This window comes from Chelon labrosus, assembly GCF_963514085.1.
Source record: "Chelon labrosus genome assembly, chromosome: 9".
NCBI classification, from domain to species: Eukaryota; Metazoa; Chordata; class Actinopteri; order Mugiliformes; family Mugilidae; genus Chelon; species Chelon labrosus.
The window spans coordinates 11,805,551-11,828,212 of NC_140359.1; the positions used below are offsets into that span (position 1 = coordinate 11,805,551).

Below are 22,662 nucleotides of genomic sequence, written 5' to 3' on the forward strand. Positions count from 1 at the left end.
ATATCCAGGACAATGTTCTGGCTAAAAATTAATGCAGCACACTGACACACAGCAGATCTACTTCCTTAAATAAAATAAATGTGTAAGCGATGTAAGAGGATTTTTCTTTTTTTCCTCCCTGTGAAATTTCATTTCCTAGAAAACGCTACTAGGCAACATTTAAAACTCGTATTCATGACTGCATGAAACTATCAGGTTCTCAACGCTGTGAAACCTCCTCAATCATCTCTCGACCGCAACCACAGCAGGGAGGTCAGTTGTTACAGAGATGGCAAGAGGATTGGTGGTTTATCAGCTACAGTATTATGTGTGCATAAGTGCGCATGAACTTGTGCGTGCGTGTTTGTTGTATATGGACGGGGGATGGAGCTGACAACCGAGCGGAGGATTCTTATGTAATTTTCCCTTTAGGTGGCAGAGAATAGTGTGAGCAGCAGCCCACACTGAAGAAGAACCTGTTTGTTAATAAGCTGCATGTAAGATAAGATCGATATTTTCACCGGGTATTTGTGCACGAGGCCAGGGATGTCCAGATGTAAAAAAAAAAGCACTAGAGACAACAAGTGACACCAAGTCTAAGTAGGCAGGCCAGCCAACGAATCACAGATTCAGTTGTGTGAGCCTTTCTCCAACTCTGTCACACAAATAATGATGCAGACGGCAGATACAGGCATGAAGGTGTACTACCTTGAAAAAGGCCAAGCCAGAAGTAACAGCTAAAAAAAAAAGTGAGCTAATAAACACTAGCACACAAATATTACAGAGAGGCTGTGGGGGGAGTGTTAGAAGGGTTAGTGATGGAATGACTTCCAAAAGCTGAACTCCATGTAGTACCACCTCTGACATTTGTCTGGCTGTATTTGACAGGATGAGCACATGCTCTAAATGTTAAGCACCTCCAGCTGCGCTTCCATGTTAAGGACTATTGTTGACTTATACCAAGGGAGGTTTTGGATTGTTATGAAAAAATGACCCGCAAGTAAACTTTATCAGGGTCAAACTAATTCACGCTAGAATATGAAATACAGAGTCCAATATACTAGTTTCATGCTGATGGTGAGTCACTATTTCAGCTCGAACGTAAAGCAGTTCTTCAAGTTCTGCCATAGCTCTTAATCACTTAAAACAGGTGCTCAGTTTATTTACTTCTCACGTATATATTACTGACAACAATCTGTTCGTATTCTTTAAGACACTTAGCACAAAGAACATGTGTTTATCCTGTCAGTTTAAGTTTAAATAAAGGATGACAACAGGTGCACCAACTGGAGTTTAGAGTGGATAAAGTTGCTCCATATGACTCAAAGCCAGGAGGCACTTCTGTGTAAAAGTTTGTGAAACCATAAACAAGCAAACTGTTAACCTGGGTTATGAGCATGTTTAGCAACTTTGGAGGGAAAAAAAAAAATCACATTAAAAAGGAAAATTGTTCACTTCCTTTGCGCCCACCCCCTTGTCATAAGATATGGATGTCCCGTAAGGTTATTTGTGTTTGCTGGGAAATGAAGTGCTCAACTGGATTAAAAACATACTGCATATGTTTGGAAATCTGTTTCCCTGGGCGTATGAGTGGAGTAAGCGAGTGTGAAGCAGCAGCTTGCGTCTCCTCCAAGAGAGAGGGCAGACACTCTCATCATTAGCTGGGCTACAATGTGCTCCTCTACCTGCTCCAATCTGCACAGCCAGGCTCCACTCTGACGCCAGACAGATGTTCCCAGCACGAGGTGCAAAGTACCGAGAGGGGAAATGAGACTGAGCAGGAGAGAGGCAGAAGAATGGAAATATTCAGCAGAGTACACAATAAGAGTTTAATTATGAATAATACCAATGGTTCTTTGTTCTCGCAATGAAGCTAGCTATGGTTCGTCTGGCCTTTGGGAAATTGTTTTTTTGCTTCCATATGGGGGCAGCTGTCTGTCAAAAATAAACGCTTAAACCGTAACATACCACAATAGGGATAATTACAGGATAAAGTACAATGCAATTATATATGTTTATTTGCAGTATTGGATAGGTATTTTGCTAAAACAAACACTGACGCTATTGCAAAGGTTACAAATGCAATGCTGCCATTTAGTGCTGCCCAGATAGTAATGATCTGAAACTGTCTTTTGCAAATCTCGAAAGTGAACGTAACTTAGGATGAGTAAATTTAAGATAAGGAGAATGTGCCATACTTGACTAAAGGAGACTGACAAGATCTACTTTAAAGACTCAAACAAAACTAATTAATTCTAAGAGCATAGTACACAATGTCTCTGCAGCTGCAACTCATTGTTCCTAAACAATTTAATGCTACTATCGCCATATTACGACATTAGTTGTAACACAATATTTCTTTGTTATAATTAGCTACTCGGGCAGCACTTTCCTTCCTAAAAGCCCCGTGTTTTGGGGTTTTGGTCCATTAAAGTGAGTGGTCGATAATAAACAAACAAAGTAACAAAAGTGTTGTTCTCTTAAGAGCTAAACACTCAATGAAATGCTGTAAGGCGTTACACGTCTAATAGTTTTCAGCTAAAGGACATCTTGAGGTGTGGAGCAGATGATCTCTGCGGGCCACAGAATTCGCAAACACAAAGCCAGCTGGTCCGATACAGTCACAATACTTCACTGTTTGTATTTGCCTAAGCAGCAGCCGAACACAGGCTCTGTCCCCCTTTGAGAGCTGCTACAACAGAGAACGATGTTAAAGCATGCATATCCCTCATGCACAATAATAATGGGAACAGTGCACTGTGTGCTGAACTGTCCACCTGGCCCTCAATTAGTCAGGGAGAGGATGTTAAACGAGATATGATGACTTCCAATCCACATTATCTGTAGTCTGAACAGGTTATGATGGGTCATAAATCCTTTATATAAAAGCTTGAAAGAAAGCTGCGACTCAGTCCGATCGAAACTGACAAAGGGTGATAGCCTTAATGCTTTTGCTTCCGGTGGATATAAACAGACGCCAGATAATCCAGTAATTACCTTCATATTACCTTTGCACTTTAATGTAGAGAAAGTTGCACATGTAAGCCAATTAACACCTTTAACACGGTGGCAAACCCTCAGGAGAGAGACTTCATACATTATCAATTACATCCATAAAAACCTAGGGCTATACATCTCTGTTTAAATGGGATTTCACAGCAATGAGCACCTTGGCTTTTCTCTGAGTACTAACTGTAGGACTGCTTTGCAAGTTTAATATTGCATCATGTTGACTCACTAAGCACCCAAACTATAATGAGAAAATAAGTATTAACAAGTTAAAGTAACACCCGGTGCTGTATTTTTATAAGCTGACTCTATTCAGATACTAATGATTTGCTTGTTAGAGTAATTATTGCTGCAAGACCATACCGGAACATCTGTATTGATTTAGACTCTGGGAGAGCGGAGCGAGGGAGGGAGGGGCTCACAATCTGGATTTCGACTTCGAAAGCGAGACAACAATCTGTTGATGGTTATTTTGGTAATTGTCCATAATTGATGTAAAAACACAGCGTGTCTCACAGGAGATTCAAAATTACCGTTTCTTGTAGCTCAAGGGGTCAATGATAATGGGCAGTTGCAATAAAAATGAATATAAAACATCTAATAATGTGGGTTCCAAATTAAACTGGACAGCTGGTGAGAGAAGACGAGACACCCAGCCCCACACTTACACTTAATTGGTGGAATAAATTGTTCTCGGCAGTCAAGAGTAATGATAAGTGATACACACGGTTAAATAAAAGATTTGACACCTGACATAAACATAACAATAAGACTTAACTCACACTGCTATCTGTATGGTTATTCTGAATGTTTATGAACGCGTGTTGATACTCGGAAGACCTTTAGTACAAAGATTATGATTTACTGTGTTATTTGCAAACAAATGCACAGCTCAGTTATTACAGATCAAAATAAGACAAAGAAGCCAAAATGCAGTTTATCAGATTAGAAAAGATACAAACCGAGCCACGCTGGCAAGTGTATGCAATCCAGTTAAAGCTTGCTGGTGACAGAACAACTTCCTGTATCTGTTTCCTACAACAATTTGGATAAACTCACAAACATTTTGGTAATTGAGTCTGTTATGCCACAAATCCCATAATGGAGAATTTAAACCAGCTCATGTTTATTTATCTGGATTTGTAGCAGCTGCCCATTTTTAATGTGGATAATAATAATAATTTTAAATAATAATAATAATTCTTAATATTCAAATGTATTAAACTGTATAGAAATGTATAATATTTCTTTCAAGGTAAATTTTCCCAAAGAACATATTTTATTGGTTGATACCGTTTCCTCTTATATTCCCTAAAGGTTTTCTAGTTTATAGGTCTTAACCATGATCTGTAGATTTGTGATGATAACCAGTCTAAAGGGCATTAATATCTGTTTGTCCAGTCGGCAAAACATACGATATAAAACCACAGAAAGTGCTCCGCTCATAAAATCTGCACCATCAGGCTCCCTTCCTAAAACATAAATTACACACTTTATGATCATGCACCAAAAAAAAAAAAAGTCCAAACCTTTTCCGCTCAGATCACGTTCTTGTTTCTAGAGCGTGTTCTAAATTTTAGGCTCTACACTGTGATTGTGGATGAATACTGTGATTATTGTATGTGAGACGTGGTACAGTGCGGCAACAAACATCCAGTTCACAAATGCCTCAGTTGAGAGGGTTCTGGCATGGCTGTCTGATGATGAAGAGATCCTCAGCACACGTTTTGATAAATGAAGAGCTGGCCACATAACGAAGCACAAAGCAAGGTGAGTGATGCATCCGTAACACACGGGGCGCTCCACTGTGTCCTTGTTGCATTACCGTTGCTCCTCTAATGAGACCTGGCTGCAGAATCAGAGTAAATCTACGGTGTCTTGCTGCTCAGTCCATCCTGACCTCACTTCTCTCTCTCAGCTGAATTAAGGGAATCTTTTTCTTCATGAATGTGGATATGGATAAAGGATACACACTAATTACGGAAACATCTGCGAGCTGGGGCAGGACTGAATGACCTTCGACTAATGAATATAGTTGAAAAGAATATGGCCGCTGCGGCTCGCGCTATTTGACGAGTAAGGATCAAAACACTGATCCGTTTGACATTTGAAAGCTTGACCCCAGCTATGTGAATAGCAAACATATTACCGTATAGAACTCTTTAGCTAATATAGAAATGGAACTAAATTACAGAGAATAAATTAATACTTTGTCAGTCTTTTTTGCTGAATTACATATACAAATCCATTCATAAATTGACCCACATTGCTGTCGAAACCACTGCATCGAAACAAAACCCAACACATTCACACTGACACTTGAAAAAACAAAAAACAGGTTGTGTGATGCCACCTAGCCACCCTGGTCAATTAAACACCTCCCACTACAGTGGCATCACTCAAAAGGCTCATTAACCCTTCTGACCAACCACCAGTCACAATCACAAAAAACATCCCATCACATTGGCCAATCCCTACATGGGCAACGCAGGTCAACACCCACACAAGTGACAGGAAATTGAATTGCTAGAGAGAATGTGGTCTGTCTGAGCACTTGAAAGACATTTGTTTATTCACAGCTGGTCATGCAGCCAGACAGACTTTATGGGCTTAAAAATAAGAAGTAATACCTAACGCAGCTTTATAAAGCGGAAAATAGTGTTTTTTTTGGTTTATCATTGATGTAAGTGATATGAGGTAAATATTCAAAGATTCTTAACGGCAAGCTGCAGTGTGGTTGCATAAATTATCTCTTAAGCGGAGCACCAAGAAGCTGAATCACAGAATGCTGAATTTATACCTATTGTTGCTTTACTAAAATATATATCCCGAACACATCACATTAAGATCTCTGAATCAATGCGGCGTTTACTTCTGTACCACGCCTTATCAAATCAAACGGGAACAGCGATACATCGCCGAAGCGTCTTTGTGTGTTTGTTTTTCAGACCACTAGTCTTAATCTACTGGGTTGATCTCCCGGTTCCCGGGGGATTAAAAAATGTCTGCAAACCTCAAAATATTTGAGGCAATCAACAACTCAACATGCATTTGGCGTTAGAATGCAAGAATGTGAAAACACACAAACGAATGGATAAAAGGGAGTGAAATATGAAGAGAAATAAGGGGATCGGAGCCGTGCCCATTTCGGGGGTGTAAAATATGGAGAAGTGTGGATCATTGGGGGAGCTGCTCTGCCTGGGGGAACAGATGAAGGGAGGACACTCTGCCAAGATCTCTCCACTGAAGGGGGAGCTGAGGGACTGGAGCTCTATGGGAGAAAGAGTGTGCGCCTCGCATGCTGCTCTCCTCAATCTCAGTCTCACACGCCTGCATTGACACGTCCCAGGCTCTCTGCAGCAGAGGGAAATTGCTGCTGACAGGGCCTTGCAAACTTTCACAGCCATTTAGAAAGACTTACTCCCACACTTTTGTCACAGGCATTTATTGCACAAGATACATGATATGAAAAATTAACATTTTTCAAACTTGGCATCCTTTTTTTAACCAAGTTAGGCTTAAAAACCATTCATAATTTTTCAGCCTTACCGTCGGCCCCAGTGCAGATGTAAACACAAGACATGCCAAGTGAGACCCCAAGATTATGAAAATGCACAATTTTCAAGAAAAAAAAAAAAAAACAACAACCAAGGACTACTCCATAAATGTGTACCGTATGAGTCCCTAATCCAATGACAAATACTGCCTGTATCACTATCACCAAAACATGAGTGTTTTTTAAAGTGAGATCAGAGATTAATGCAGACTGTACCTGTATGCCCACGACTAACCAGTGCCTCCAGTAAGCAGATGTTTGTTCAGCACGCCTTGGAGCATCAGGATCAACCATCACAAGGACGTACGTCTTTTTCTGCAGATAGAACGAGATTCATATATTATTACATTTAACACAGAATGCATTTGCCATAGTACCACACACACTGTGATGAGCCCGCAGGCAGTTCCAGTAACAGCGGTACCTGATCGCTTTCGCTTTATGAATGCAGACATGTGCTGTTTGTACATCACGTTGCCCAAGGCTTGTCAGCCATCTCAGCAGTCAACAATACTTAGTTTAAATGCTTCAAAACAGATGCTTTACTTTCTTAGCTTTAAGTTCTTCTACCTTAAGCTGTGTGAATTTTCAACTGTGTACAGAAAGCTCACAAAGCCAGAAGACAGCTTTTTTTCTTTTTAGTTTTTTTTATTCGTCTGACACACGATCATAACACAGTCTTCAATTCGGTTGTCAAGGCTAAAATATTAAAGGCATGAAGAAAGCTACTAATAGGCAATAACACACATCATAATATGTTCTGCAGTAGTGCTAATCACAAGGCACAGCAAGCACTGTTCGTCTCCTCTTTTATTCCTTAAACTTAATACCATTACTGTGACATCAACAAAACGACAACGTTTTGGATCAGATACCAAATCCTCTCGTTAACATATTCACAGTAACTTTCTGCCACTTACCAAGTATCTTTATACCCCTCAATCTGTCAATGGATAAAGTGAGAGAAAAAGCATCTTAACTAACACTTGATCGCAGTTATTGGACGCTGACTTGGCGGCTTAATTGCCGGAAAATCTTCATTCTGTCTGTCCCTAAAAGTTAGAGAATTATGAGAGCAGATTGATTTATTGCGAGAGCACATTTGTCATCCCTGGTCTGGTGCCCAAAATCTGCCAGACCATATGATGGGCTTTTTTTATTTTGTTCGCTTCCTCTACAAACAGAGACATTAATCGAGGCTGTTTCAATCCACAACATCCTCTTACTGTATATGTACTTTCAACTGAGGCAAGACCATTATGATATTAGCTTTAATACATATAAAACAGACGCAGCGCATCTTACATTCTCACACCGACTGCCAAATAACACTGTCGGTGGTGTGGTAAAACATTTTCAAAGAATCAAATGCTTCCATGTAAACATAAACCTTACGTTTCTGTTTGTTGTCCTATCGAGACATTCTTATAGGCCCCCGAAAATTATCCTAAGCCGATGTACTTGAATGAGATAAAGAAGTAGTCATGTATTTTTCTGCAGATGCTCATTTTCAGAAGGATTCTCTGCCTACCTGACAAGCAGTAATAAGCGTAAACAACTAAGCCTAATAATAGGATAATACTGTAGTCTCAGTGATAGTGCCTGCAGGTAACATCCAGACACACCAGCAACAATAGAGCCTCCTCCACAGCCTGTCAAAAGTGACTCTATATCAGTGACCCCCCCGGGCAGCTTACCAACCATGACCTGTTGCCTTCTCAAGAGTTGTAATCCTCATTTGTACATGTTTGCTACCAGGCAAAGAAACTGTGATAATGTAGTTATACTAATATTTAAGTCAGACCCCGATGCATTCAGAAATAACATGGTTTGAAACAACAGCACGCACACAAACACACGAGCGCGCACACACACACACACACATGCACAGACTAAAAGGCAATTTAAGCATTTAAATTAAAATGACCTCCAGTCACAATTACCATTCAAAGGAATTGCACTTCATTGGATATTTCACGAAAGTTACCATGAATGGAGACACCCTGTATTGGACAGGTTTGGCTTTTCTAAAGCCAAATTTAGAACAAAATTAAGAACATTTCACATTAATTTCTAACTGTAACAACAAAAACACAATCTATTTATAGTGGGCTCTGGGTTTTTTAATGCTTTCTTTGCATATTTAGTGCTTGAATTTCTACCTGTAAGAATCTGGCGAGTCCAGCTGGCATGGGGAGCAAATAATACAAGAAGCTCCCACCATGCTTGCACTTCACACATTGTGGCATGTACCCTTCTCTCTTACGAGGACATTTTTTTTTTTTTCTCCATCTGTCAAAATCCACATTAATTACGCACAGATATGTGCGAAAGACTCCAGGGAAAAACAGATGCATATTCTGCCATCTGAAATAATTTATCTGGGCTCAAACAAACTAAATGTATATCAAAACCTGTTTTAACAGGGCTTTTTCTCATAGATGTACACTAGAAGGCACGATTTTTCACTAATACTAACTTTTGAGGGCTGGTGGTAATTTATACTGCAAATCACTGACACTCATTTTCTGTATTTTGGAGGGCACTATTCAAAACTTGGAGGATTATTAATGTTTCTGTGCCTAGTCTCGTTCATATACTTAATTTAGACTGTTGTAAAAGGTGAAAGGTCAGAAGCGCACTGTGTTATGGTATGTAAAAACATGCAGGACTTTAAAAATATAATAATAATCTGAAGCAGAAGTGAAATCTGGGTAGGTGTCGGGCCACAGGCAATGGAGCTCTATCGGGCCATTATACAGGAGGGGATGTGAAGGCCCTGGGTGAAAGCTGGAGGCGGGGGAAGATTGAGCCTGCATTCTCTTGGGATTAACCTCCCACTGCCTGCTGTGATCACAGCAAAACGGCCCATTGAGACCACACCTCAGACACCAGGCGGGTGGAATAAACCCTGTAGCCGACTGGGCATTTCTGTCACATCTACTGGTCAGTGGTACAAAGGAAAGGGAAGGTGCTCTCTTCAGGGACACTCAGTCTTTCAAAGAGGAATGTATGAACTCTATACATCTTCATGTTTATATATTGTGGAGCTGTAGGTGCAGTTTTTAGAAATGCATTTTTGTATTGTTTTATTTTCAAGAGATGACAGAGAAACTCCCACTCTATGCCAATAGCATCGAATGGATACAGTATTTGCAAAACTGAAGACTGCAGAGAACAAAGGCAGAGGCAAACCAGTGTCTCTGAGGATGTAAACTACTGTATTACCTTTGAGTGAACTCTGCTGGGGATGAGAATCAGAGAGATGGCTAATCACTGCTCTCGTAGAGCTGCCTGGGCAATCGAGCCCAGCTTTGCTAACTGATGACACCACGAAGGGCGAGAGTGAGTTAGTGAGAAGGAGGGAGGAAGGAGAGGCCCCTCTGTGAGTTTATAAGTTCATGCTTTATCCCTGACCCAATACCAAACTGTGTCATCCGCGCAGCTGCCTATTAATATACCCATTGCTTTATCCACCTTGCACTTCATCTCCTTTAGGCTGTACGCACAGAACCCACAACGTTTCATTAAATGGTCAGCCGTGCTCACTGCTCGACCTAGAGCAATGCAATGCATCGATCCCAAATCCCTGTTTAAGTAGCAAAAACACTTGAACTCGTTTGGTAATTAACAGGTATCTGTGTTGTGATTAAGAGACGGTGATGGCTTAACAACCATCGACTGCAGCTTAGAGTGAGGTTGAAAGATCGATCTGTAAATAGCGAAACATAAGAACCATAAAACACAGCTGGTGAAGTAAATTTGTCAGACGATGGAGCAAATTAGTCTCAGCTATCTTACCAGTTCTACTATTTTGTAGGCAGGAAATAAAAAGGACTTTAAAATAAACAAAACATACAATCTAAAATCAAAGTCATTCATAGAACAGAGTTGTGTGGACTTTTACACAAAAGTGACAAGGTCTCATTTTGGAGGCAGATAGCAGTTAGAGGGGCAGAAGAGCAAGTGACGGGGAAGGTTGACAGTAGTGAGACTGCCAGGGTCAGAAGATGAGGTTCACGCTGGTGTAGAGTAGGTCAGAGGTCAACCAGGCAGCAGTAATTGAATCCTGACCAGAAAGTGGGGAGCCGCACACCAAAAGATGAGATGGAGATAGAAAGGGGGGCTGTGGCTCTCACCTAGAGGTCAGCGACCTTACAGGTAAGGTCCTCAGTGTCATTAATAACAGCCCATCCCCCACTGCTCATCTGGAGAAGTCTGGAAACCTCATTGCTCCTCACTTGAACTCATGCCGTAAGACTCAACTTACTTGAGGCCTGAATGCCTGATGACTTGATTTAAAGGCAAATGCAAATGCAACTGGACTTGTTTGAGTTTTTTTTAAGCCATTTCACTACTCATGTAGGACTGCGGCAAGGCCTGTTGCCTTTGTTTTAAATATATTATGACCTGGATAACCAGGATCTCGTGCAACATCTTCATACCTTTACGTACACTTTCAGTTGCAGATGCTTTATTCTAATTAAGATGTCAATTAGCATTTCATTATAAAAGTAATTAGTTTATACACATAAATGAGGAGCCCCATAGAGGTGCTCATTATTCCTCTTCATATTCATTTTAGCTTTTGTCTGCCTGAGGTGTTGCAATCTTAAAGTGTAGACTTAAAAACATACCATTTTACCATGGCTTTGTTCATTTATTTTCCTGTGTTCATATTTCACAAGTGTTGTGTTTATATATATATATGTAATTGTCTGTTAATGTAGTTGGATTTTATTTCAAAATTAAAATGTATTTTTATTGGATTTATTACAACTTTTCACCATTTCTATTTCACATGTGCATTAGTTTCAAATTGTTCTAATATTAGTACATTAATAATATCGAGTACAAAATCTAGATGCTAATCAAATTAGCTACTTCATGCTATTAATTCCTAAAAGAGATCTCTCCTTTACTGCTGTATTATTATGAATATGTTTATTAAGTGAATTATACATTCTGCAGTCCAGTCTGTTTTAAACAAGTTATTTCTGCTATTTTCTAAATTTATCTCCTTCAGTCATTTCAGTGGATTAGTTCATATTCACCACCGCCATCATCACAGACTGCACTGGAAAAAATGTACAACAAAAAAATATAAGGTTCTTCCACACTGGAAACACTCAATGACCAAAACCTTAACTGAACACTGAATACGGAACAGTGTCTAAAAACGAGAATTACCAACCTCTGGTTCTATATCTCCACCAACTAGTGAAGTTTCATTTTACATCCATGTCTGTCCAGACTCATATATGTATTAACAAGCATTATGATGCCTTTTGGATACAAAATGTCATTGATTCATTATTCATCATATTAGTCACTTATGTGATATGTTGTCTAAGAATTCCTGAACACTGAACAAAAATGTGGTTTATTGAGCCACAACAACATTTGGCCTTTTGCCACTATAATCTGATCAGTTCACCCATGAATCAAAGTGAAAGTCTGATCAGAGGAGACAGATTCGTTTAATGATATATAATAATTCAAACTTGCAGTATGGACTGTCGCAGGGCCACTAAGGATGAACACATAACGCAAATGTGTAAGAGAAAGGAACCTTTCGCCAAAGTGCAACAACCTCAACATTGCACTTAAACCTTCAACACATCTACCAAATGAAGCATATTTGTTGAATGGTTGTCAAGAGGCATGCATACAGATATCTTCCTTTTATAGTTAGGTATATGTCTCAACTTCATCTAAAGCCTAACACTAAATCACCGGAATGCTCCTTTAACATGGTCTGTTCAGGGGATGACGATATTATGGACACACACAGCACATTAACACACACATAATATGAATAAGCTTATAAGTTTGTTTCGCAACTGAATCCACTTCATGGCTTAGATACTGTTACAACCTCACTGCTTTACCAGTATGTTGCTTCTGACACTCTTATACAATATGACACGGGTAATTTGACGACTACTACTGGTATACGATTCATATTGTTTATTGACACAAATAAAAGATATGCAAAGAGAATACCAATAGTTCTCCCATGTGCTCTTAAGTACTTCACACAGTGCAGGCTGCTCGCTACCTCCAAAACTGCCTATTTTTAACTCAGCCTCCTCCCACACAGGAATGGAGTGTGAAGTGGCTTATAAATCCACACTTGGAGGAGCCACATGGTCAAAAGAAAGTCACATGTGGATACGAGCGCATATTCACGAGACAACATAAAGACAACACCGCTACTACATCCAAATTATAGGTGGCCAAACTGAAGAGTGAGTGAGCTGTGAGGAGGCTGCAGTTCAAGAGGAATCAGAGTGGAATATGAACCATAAGTTTACATAATTGCATAATCACGTTTGAATATATAAATATGCAAATATGCTGCATTTTAATCAAATTAACACAAGACAGAAGGCAAGACGAGACAATGTAATATTTGTAAGCCTATATAGTATGCAGCGACTGATCTTTGTCACTAGAAACTACTGTACAATCCAGTTTATTTTAGCCTCTAAACCAAGACAAAAAAGTGCTCTTGGATAAACTTGGTAAATGTTTAAATTCAGCCTGTCCTGAACTTTGTTTATAAAGCCTTTCTACTTCTGGTGTGCACTTTGTGACTGCTACGGAGCCATAGCTAACAGTAAGATGGTTCACAGTCTGATTGAAGCTTGAGGGGGGTGAAGGAATTAGTAGCAGCCTAGGGAACCATTTCTGCATTTCTCTCAACATTGAAGACTTCTTTCACCGCACCATGCATGCGAACACAGCCGTGCTCATGTTAAGCTTATTAGTCACCCTGGATGCGATCTTGCTAGCTGAGGCTTTCAACACTTTCTAGTGGTGGCTTTACACACATACACCTACACACTGCCATGAAAGCACTTCTGCAAATGCACATGCTCAGACACAGTAACTACCGCTAACAGGTACTCTCATATCCCAGCACCTGGCTGTAACATGCAGCCAGGTGCTGGGATACGAGCCTCAGATCCAGCCTGTGCTAAATGAGGCGAGAGGGAAATATTTTTGTCATGTAGTTTGGCTGCTGAGAACACAACCCAGTCAAACAGGGCAAATTATAGCAATGGACTCATATCCATAATTAATCTGTCAAGCATGTCGCACACTAAGAGTCATAGATCTGCTATTTTACCACCGAGTGCAGCCTGAAAAAAGTTAAAGCACATTCTAATTACTTCACACGGATTTGGGAGTCTCAGTCAACTACTTTGACCCTGAGAACGTGAGAGGTACTTGGATAATAAAAAAGTAAACGCATAAAAGTCTGTTTCCGTTAGTGGATGTTTTGATTAGTGTGCAAGCGCAACTGAAAACAAGTTTACGCAGGGTATGAAAGGAGATTTTAAAACTGCAAACAAGCTCATATTTGGCTCTAAAATTAACTTCATATCAATTCATTTTGCTGAGCTGAAACTCTTGCATTTTTGTATTTGGGACGAGCGAGGAGAGTAAAATTAACAGTCTTGTTTACTTTCACAGAACAATTGCTTTAGTCTATCATCTTTTTTGACATTTAACACCACACGATTGCAGACTCAAGACTGTCTTTATTTGCACGCAGCGTAGATACAATATATTAAAGTGTTTGAGCTGCTACACGCCACCATGCAGCAGACACAATTCTGAAGTCGATGGGAAACAGGCTGCCATGGAGGGAGCTTAGTTGTAAGCACTCTGACACCCATTCCTATTTGGCCATCAGAGCTGTTAAAGGTGTCAGGGCTGTTCACAGGCACTGCGTGTTTCACCAGCCAAGATGGCTTCCACATTTTTTCTATCATGATTAATTATGGTTTCTGATGGTAGTACAGTGAGAAAGTGTAAATTATTCCCACATTTTCTTGTGCCCTCCGTTCAGTCACTGTTGTGTAGGAAGATGCTATTGACGCCATCCATGGATGGCGACCAAAAGGCATCTACATGGGGTGGCAAACTCTAGTGCCTATTAAGGGGTGGAAGCGGTGGTGGGGGGTGCTCGGCGTGTGGGCTGAACCTAGTCCAGACTGCCAGTTGACAGGGCCGGATTTTCCAGTATGGAAGAGTCTTGTTTCAGTGGGCGAAGCTGGGTGTTGGGAGACTGGGAGAGAGGACTGCCCAGGGCTTGGAAGCTTGAAACAGAATATTTCAAACAGACAAGCACCGTCTGTGTTCCAGTGTCACCAGCCCACCCGTCTGACAATCAGGGCCATGTCATCATGGGCTCTGAGTAATTCAGGGAGCACTCTTATCACCTTAGAAGATGTGGTGATTTCAGACGTCAGAGCAGTCAGAGGTCCCAAAAGCAGAAATAGCACTAAACGATATATAAACCATGAGGTGTGAAAGACACAATGTACAGTAAAAATGTTCACCGCAGGCAAAACATTAAGGACAGCAAAGCTTGGAGAAATGCAACCACAATACCGCGCTTCGCTTTGAATCCTTAACAAAATTCACAATACGGCTTCAAAGGCGCACACGGTACACGCAGCACCGAAAATCCTTAGTTTTAGAGAACTGGTTGAAATAAAATAATTCGTCTGACAGATCATTTTGTGCATGTTGATATATTTAGTCCTGTCAGAGAGGACATCGTAGAGAATGGCACTTACATCACAATGCAAAAACTGTTATCAGAGGAGGTACAGGTTTATGGTTCAAGGGCTCGTCCATTCATAGAGAACAAGCTCAGCCTCTCTGCCTGACACACTGATAAAGACAGCACAAATAAAACAGCTCCACAGCTCCATCTTTGCCTCTCCCCAAGGGAATAATATATCACCCATCTGAATGTGGCACATATTGAATCATTTCCAGCGTTGATGATTCATTTGAATAAATCAGCCTTTTTTATTTTGCCAACTTGAACTGATATTGAAATAAGGAAAACTGAAGTAACATTGTTAGATATGAGGAAAGACAGGTGTTAGAGTGTTCTATAGGACCGGTAATCCTAATCCCCTTTCAAGCAACAATTAATGACTACAGCAATAATCTCTGCATATATGTTGTTGCAATTCCTTTTCCACTGTCAACCACAACCTGCCTAACTCACATAGACCAAATCCAGGGGGATATGTCGCTGCAGGCAGATAGGATCTTATCCTGGATTTGCATAGATAAATGTACAGCAATAATTCAGGTAGTGCAAAGGACAGAGATCGTTTTGACCTGTGATGTATTCTCCATCTGACCGTCTACTATTGACAAAACCCGCTCTCAGGAGTTTAATTTTCAAATATGGCTCATCCGATAAAAAGAGATCCACATGTTATCTGCATTAGTTCTCAACAAATATAAAATATTTCAGTCTAAATACATATATATGGACGCCGCTTCCAAAACTTTCAGTGTCTTCCACAAAAAGCTACGGGTGTACAGGATGAGCCTATCGGCAAATATGAAAAATCAGCAGCTTGTGCAATGAAAGGGTTATATCCGTATTCAAGCTAAGAGACATACTCTAACATACACAGACACAAATCCTGTTGAGCTGAGCTGAGCACAGATACCCTACCAGCCCTCCAAGGCACAATTAGGATTTCACGGGGGGAAGAAATCTACATTCCTGCACACATGAAAAAAGTCTTTTCTCCCTCCCCACAACGATATCAACTTTTTACTCAAGGAAAAACCTGAAGCACCACTCGATAGGATTTGGACAAAGAAATAAAAAACAAAGCCAGAAAAAAATCTAAATTTAAGCTCCAGTTGTTAAAGAAAAAATATTATGGTTGAGGAAAATCCAGTCCTAAGCCTCCCAGTTCCAATCAATTTCTCCTATTCTGTGTGATATGAAAAGAAGGTACCACTCATATTTTGTTTGAAGAGCTCATCTGTGTGTAGCTGTGCTGCGTTCAACAACATTTTACATGGGCACCCTCTGTGTATGGTTTTAACACCTGTCAAACATTCAGTCCAAGTACAGGAGGTCAAGTACCTGCCAGTGTGAATTAGAGAAGAGATTGAATACAGCACTAGATTTCATCATATTAAGTGAACATGGCATAGTTAAATCATGATTATGGTACAGCGTATGTACACGTGTTCTTGGTGAGAGTATCACCAGTGGCCGTCTGCTTTCTTGTTAGCGGCAAATCTTGCTATGCAGTCAATGTTCTCGTTTTCCTTTGAGATGCATAGAGGAAAAATGTTTTACTCTAATCTAGATCGATAGTTTCATTTTAAATTGCTTTCATTATTTAGCCAGAATGACAGCGAACAGCACTACATTATTTTGAGCATAATCCAGAAGAAAATGTAGTACAGTAGTAGGTAATAATGTTTAATATTTCATCGATACACCAGTTAGTTCAAGAAAAATCCCACCACACTGGAAAGTTCCAGCTTCTCAGTTGAGAGTATTGTCTGCATTCTTTTTATCGGATTTTATAATCCAAATATTTCTGGGGTTTATAATATAATGTGTTCAGAAGCAATCAGGTGAAAAGGTAAGAAAGCTATGAAGACTAGACTGCTATAAATGGACAAGGGACCATACGCCACTGATTATATACACACAAAATGCAATAATCTTTCATCTTAACAATGCAGCCAATTTAACCATTTATTATTTAAAGAAAAAGTGCATTTATCCATGAAATAAAAAAAAAATTATTATGTTTATTTCAAGACAATTTTAAGGATGTCATTATATTTCAGTCAGCTTATCACAAAATCATATAAATTATGCCTAGGGTACGCCACATTTACTCTGACCCCATCGCTAAATACCATGGTGACAATAAATGGCACAAGACTTCAGCTACAATGAGTGTCTCCAAGTGTAAACGTGCAGTTCTACTGATGAGATCTGGCGAAATGAATGCCCTGAAGCACATCCATAGAGCATTGTGCCAAATAAGGACATTATCAGTACTTGAGTTTGACCAGGACATTTTAGCTGGACGGCCTGTGAAGTGGTGTTTTAAAGAAAAACACATTGTAACCGTCACAAGTGATTCTCAGATTTGTGTCGCGTCTGAAGAAAAGGTTAAGCACATCGTCTATCTGAAAATGCCTGAATCTGCAGGCATAAAGTTGGCACCCAGATAAATCATACCATCACTGTGCTTCAGTTTTTCTCATTATCCATACCTCTCATGACATTCACAGAAAGAAACAAAGCATCCTGCCAACACCTACTCCGTGAGAGAGCTCTTTCAGTTCAGCTCAAAAGCTGAGAGCTCCAAACCTCCACACCACAGTGTGGGCAGTGCTGGCAGAGCCATGTGCCTAAGAACACTGACTGAGTGCAACAGTTGGACTAATAACAGAACAAAAAAAGTAAAATGGACGCACAGCGGGGACAGCCACAGCTCCACAGCTGAGAAGCAGGTTGACTCCTGCCCACCTTCCTCTTATTCAAGAGCGTAAGGTGTCCACAATGCCTCCGAGGTCTTAGTGCCATGAGGGGCGGTGAGCTCGCAGCTTCAGCCACTTCAGGGTAAAGCAAATCACTTTAATATGTTAAGAAGATTAAGCTGGATAAATGTCTAGATACATTTTTTGAAAAGCCACGTAAATCTCTAGTGTTTTTATTTGGGGAGGGGCGGTATGTGAGTCAGTTGAGACGATCAACACAAACCCACCGAAATGCTACGCGATTGGCTGGGAAAAATTGGGCTTATTTAAGATTTTGCATTTTAAGCTTCTTGAATCTAAGACCATCCCACCTCTTTCTTATTATTTTTAACACCAACCTTTGGGACAACAAAACTAAGGGGGGGAAAAAAACACTGGTCACAGTTTCGTGTGCTCTCTCGGCTTATACTCAGCTGTCTTATCCTGCTTATGCTGATTTTATAGCTTTAATTGTGCAGGTCAATGTATTTTCTTGAGAGACTGTTAATCTGCTTGTGAAAGCATGTAGGAAAATGCACAAAAAAATAGAAGTAAAGGTGGAAGTTCAAGGTCTTTAAAGTGAAGTACTTGAAGAGCTTTAAAGGATCCATTTGTGCATTTTTCAGGTAAATCATTACAGTCAAATTAATTAATTGAAGCAAGTGTATTCTAGATGTGGGAAGGATGACTGACTTTTCTCTATATCTTAAGAATTAGTAATCTGAGGGTGTCCGCCTGTCAGCTCGCTGTGCTAGAAATTGAGTGTGAAAATGAAAGGGAGAAATGGAACAAATAATGTAAAGGGATTAACAAATCATTTGCATAACATTTTCTCTGCTTCCAAACTACAGGATCAGAAAACTGACAAAGAAGGCAGGTTTATCATTCGCTCAGATCAGTCAACACGTATAATGGACGTCTACCATTAGTAGACTTTTAAGGCCCAAAGAAAGATAAGTGAACTTCTCCATCTAATCAAATGAACATTAAATGTAGTAAAAACAGTTTGACGATGTAACTAAACAAGTTTTCTCAAAAGACAGAAGAGTCTGTCTCTGGAAAGACACTTTACTTTCACTGAGCCAAACATTAACCTGGTTTTTTTTCGTACACTCTGTCTCACCATGCAGAGTTAAGACAATAAAACCACTGGGGAGATGAAGGGGATGGCATTATGGAGAGTTAAGCATTATGAGCAGCCCTGAAGCTGTTCTCAAAGAAGGTGAATCAGAGGATTGGGACACAACTGTAACTAAACCCTGTGCCGGACCACAAATGAGAAGCACAAAACATTATGGGCAGAATGCCACTAAGCCAAGCATCTGGGTCTTAAGTAAACTTCACTTGATCACTTATAACTTTGCGATTACTTAGTTCTAAAAACAAATGAGGCTGTCAAAGGAATAAAAAAATAAATAAATTACTTCGGTTTCAGTCATAAGCATCACAGTAATCCTGGCTTTAAAGTTATGCACAAAGTCTATTTTCTCACTTTTTAAGTTTATACTTCTGCTCTCTCGCTCTTGCTGGACAGATCACATTGAGAAAACGTACAAGTTTCTCACTGTGCCAAGGTACAACCGAGTCATCTCCAGATCTTACAATGATTCTCTGGCAAATGTTAGGTTTCTGTGGCTCATATAAATAGAAATTTAATCTTGTATGTTTGTCTAAGTATCCACAGCAGCAGATGCACTTCCCATGCAGATTATGAATCTCTGTTTGAACAGATCTTGCAGTCAATGTATATGAACTGACAAGAGAGACTTTCTGAATAATAATCAGGAGGTGCAGGTTCAGGTGGTATTTTTATTAAAGACCTGCTGCATCTCTAAGTCTCTTCTACTCCCTCTGCGCTGAAGCAATTTGAATCCAATTAATGAATTTCATAATTGTCATGCATTGTCTGATATTTTTCTCCCTAAGAAATAACAGCTGCACTTTATTACATGGAAAGTTCACTATGTAAAAAAAAAAATATCTCAAAATAATGCCCAATCAATGCCAAAACCTTGCCATGTATTAAAGCAGGTAACATCATCTTAAACATATCGGGGTGTAGAGAGTCGGCTTTACATTTTGAACCGCCTCTTTTTCTCTGAGCTTTAGTCAAAGAGGGAAAATCTATAATTTTCTCCAATACTGCTGCTTGCATAGAAACCTGACCATTGTCATTTGTAAGAGCATCCCAGAGCTTCCTTAATCTGTTCTTATCCTCCCATTGATAATACAATGCATTTTCATGGTTATTGAAATCATATTTTACTCACAGCCACAGAGTAAAAGTACTGCTGCCTACGCTCTTACACCAAATGTAAGGTGAAGGAGTACCATGCAACTGCTACAACAGAGGACAAAAGAGTAGCTCGAAGAATAAAATATTTTGTCATTATATCCGTGAACGCATTGGTATGTGGAGGAAGTAAGAAAATAGGAAAAAAGGTAAGAGAAATAAGAACATACACAAATACTGGTTGTGGGATATAAAAGTGACAGGGACATTTTCACATATTTCTTTTTATCAGCCCAACTTGGAACGCAACAGCCTATATGAGTCCTTCTGTTTGTACCTGCAGTGGTCTGCATGCCGCACACATGCTTCAAAAGGTGCAAATTATTCTTCTTCGGTGTGAGAAGGTGGAGGAGGTTTATTGCTTCTCTTCATTGCAATGAATATGCATAATCAATCCAGTGCTCCTGGTAGCAGAAGGTTGTAATTCTTTCCTCCTCAGAATCTTGCATGAATCATATATGTTTTGTAGTAATGGGCACTGACTGAATGGAGCGGGATACGGGTCAGCTTAAAGGGGTGTTATAATGACAAAGGGGAACATTAGCTAAGGAAATAAACTCTCTGAATCTCGGCCAAACACGCTGATTTAATCCAGCAGAGCCAAAAACACCCACCTGATGACACTGAATATGCAATTAGATGGATATTGTGGTACATGGTTCAATTTTTGACCCTCGCTGTCATATAAAGACGCAAGGAAGTGCCTTGTTTGTTTCTCTAGATATATATCCTCCTCTCTGAATAAAGACCATCACCGACTGAGAATGAAATCCTTATCTCTGTGCTCTCACGCACCCAACAAGAAGACCTATCAGGGATCCTGCATGGGTGGACATGTAGGCTTTCCTAGGAATGACAGGGTCTGTTAGAGAGGAACCCCACCCTCGCTTTCTCCAGCATGCCAGCACAGAGGAGAGTGGGCAGCGCTGAGACGGCAGCCTGCCGTGGGCACTGCCAGGCTTAAAGCTGCCCTGTCGTCATCAGAGGCTTGCAGAAAAGAACACTGAGATTCACCAAAAAAAGAGGAGGGGGATCGTTGCATTTAAATCCTCTCTCAACGCCCCCACATGTTTTAGCAAAGCATAAAAATCATTCACGGCGAGAGAGAAAGCGAAAAAGAAAAAGATAGAGGGAAATAGAGAGGAAACAGCTATTAGCAGCAGTAAGCAAGCTCAAGAGATCATAGTGAGGCAGCTCTAATCGCAGTAATGGTTTAAACCCTCATTCCATCCACCAGATGCAAGAAATGTCTACCCAAAAACAAGGCTTTGAAATCCCCCATGTCTAAGAATGTGCCCTGTGGCAATGGTCCCTACTAAAAAAAAAATACCAACTCCAATTTTGGAGTAACTATGTTGTAACGATAGTGATGCTGTTGCTTGTGTGGTTTACACCAACTAGATCAATGAAACACAGAGTTAACAGATAACCAGCAATTAAAAACAATAAAAATAACAATAGGAATAATAAATGATAAACTAATAATAATAGTAACAATAACTAATGTACTCAGGCCTTTTATAACGTGCACAGAATATTCGGTTAATCATAAATTGATGGTATTTAAATGTTCTTTAGTTTAGCCAGATACACACCTGGATGACTTGCCATGAAGCCAAATATATACATTTATACTTTCCACAGAGCAATCTTTTTTTTTTTTTTTTAAATGTTCACTCTTTTTTCATTCTTCTCTGTAGATTAAGCTTTATTGCAAAGGTTATTCCTTTCCTAACTCTATTTCTACTTAAGATAATGATGCTGGCTGGAGCTCTAAAAGTCTAACAGGACATCTGGAAACTTTCTTTCAGCGCACAGTAAAAAATCTAGAAGGAATACTTAATTATTGCCTGAAATAAATGATTAAATAAATGCACACATGCATGCAAGGTTACATATGACAGATATTTCTTCTGACTTTTTATACACTAAGGTATCACTGTAAATAAGCGGTAATTTGAAAATCAGCGATACAGGGGAGAAAGTTACTTTCCTAATGAGTCTACGTGTCTCAGAGAGTCTGTATCAGTATCACTGAGATCATTGTTGTCATTCCCACACTATATACAGTATGTCAAATATGAGTTTTTAGCATCTTTTTTTTTGGCTGCCACCTCTGACACTCAACAGCAGTTTGTCATCAGGGTTATTTTTGACGGATGTAATGACCTTAATTCCCCCAAAGATCATAATCATAATGGCACTGACTGTACTATGACATCTGCTATGACTACTGACAAGAAAAATTATATATATCACTGTATCTAAATAAAACCTAGAAATGATTATTTGTGTTCTGTGTGAGTAATTCAAATAGTGTTTCAAAGAATGATATCATTTACTGTAAAAAGAAACAAAAAACAGCCATATTATTCACTGTCCTTAGAACACAGCATTTAAAACCTTCTTCAACAGGTTCTTAAGTATATATTCAAAACACTCTGTTAAGTAAAGGCTGTCAAAACTTGTCACCTCTGGTCCAGCGTTAATACTTTTTACT

At 39.7% G+C, this 22,662-nt stretch overlaps 1 protein-coding gene across 2 annotated transcripts in view; it reads right to left on the minus strand.

Annotated features, from left to right (window-relative positions):
• Positions 1-22,662, minus strand: part of pebp4 (phosphatidylethanolamine binding protein 4) — a 47,653-nt gene that overhangs the window by 19,917 nt on the left and 5,074 nt on the right. For both annotated transcript variants that reach the window (XM_084551585.1, XM_084551584.1), the window contains exon 4: positions 6,761-6,859. In XM_084551585.1, coding sequence (XP_084407711.1) covers positions 6,761-6,859 — 99 coding nt within the window. The remainder of the gene's footprint in view (positions 1-6,760; positions 6,860-22,662) is intronic.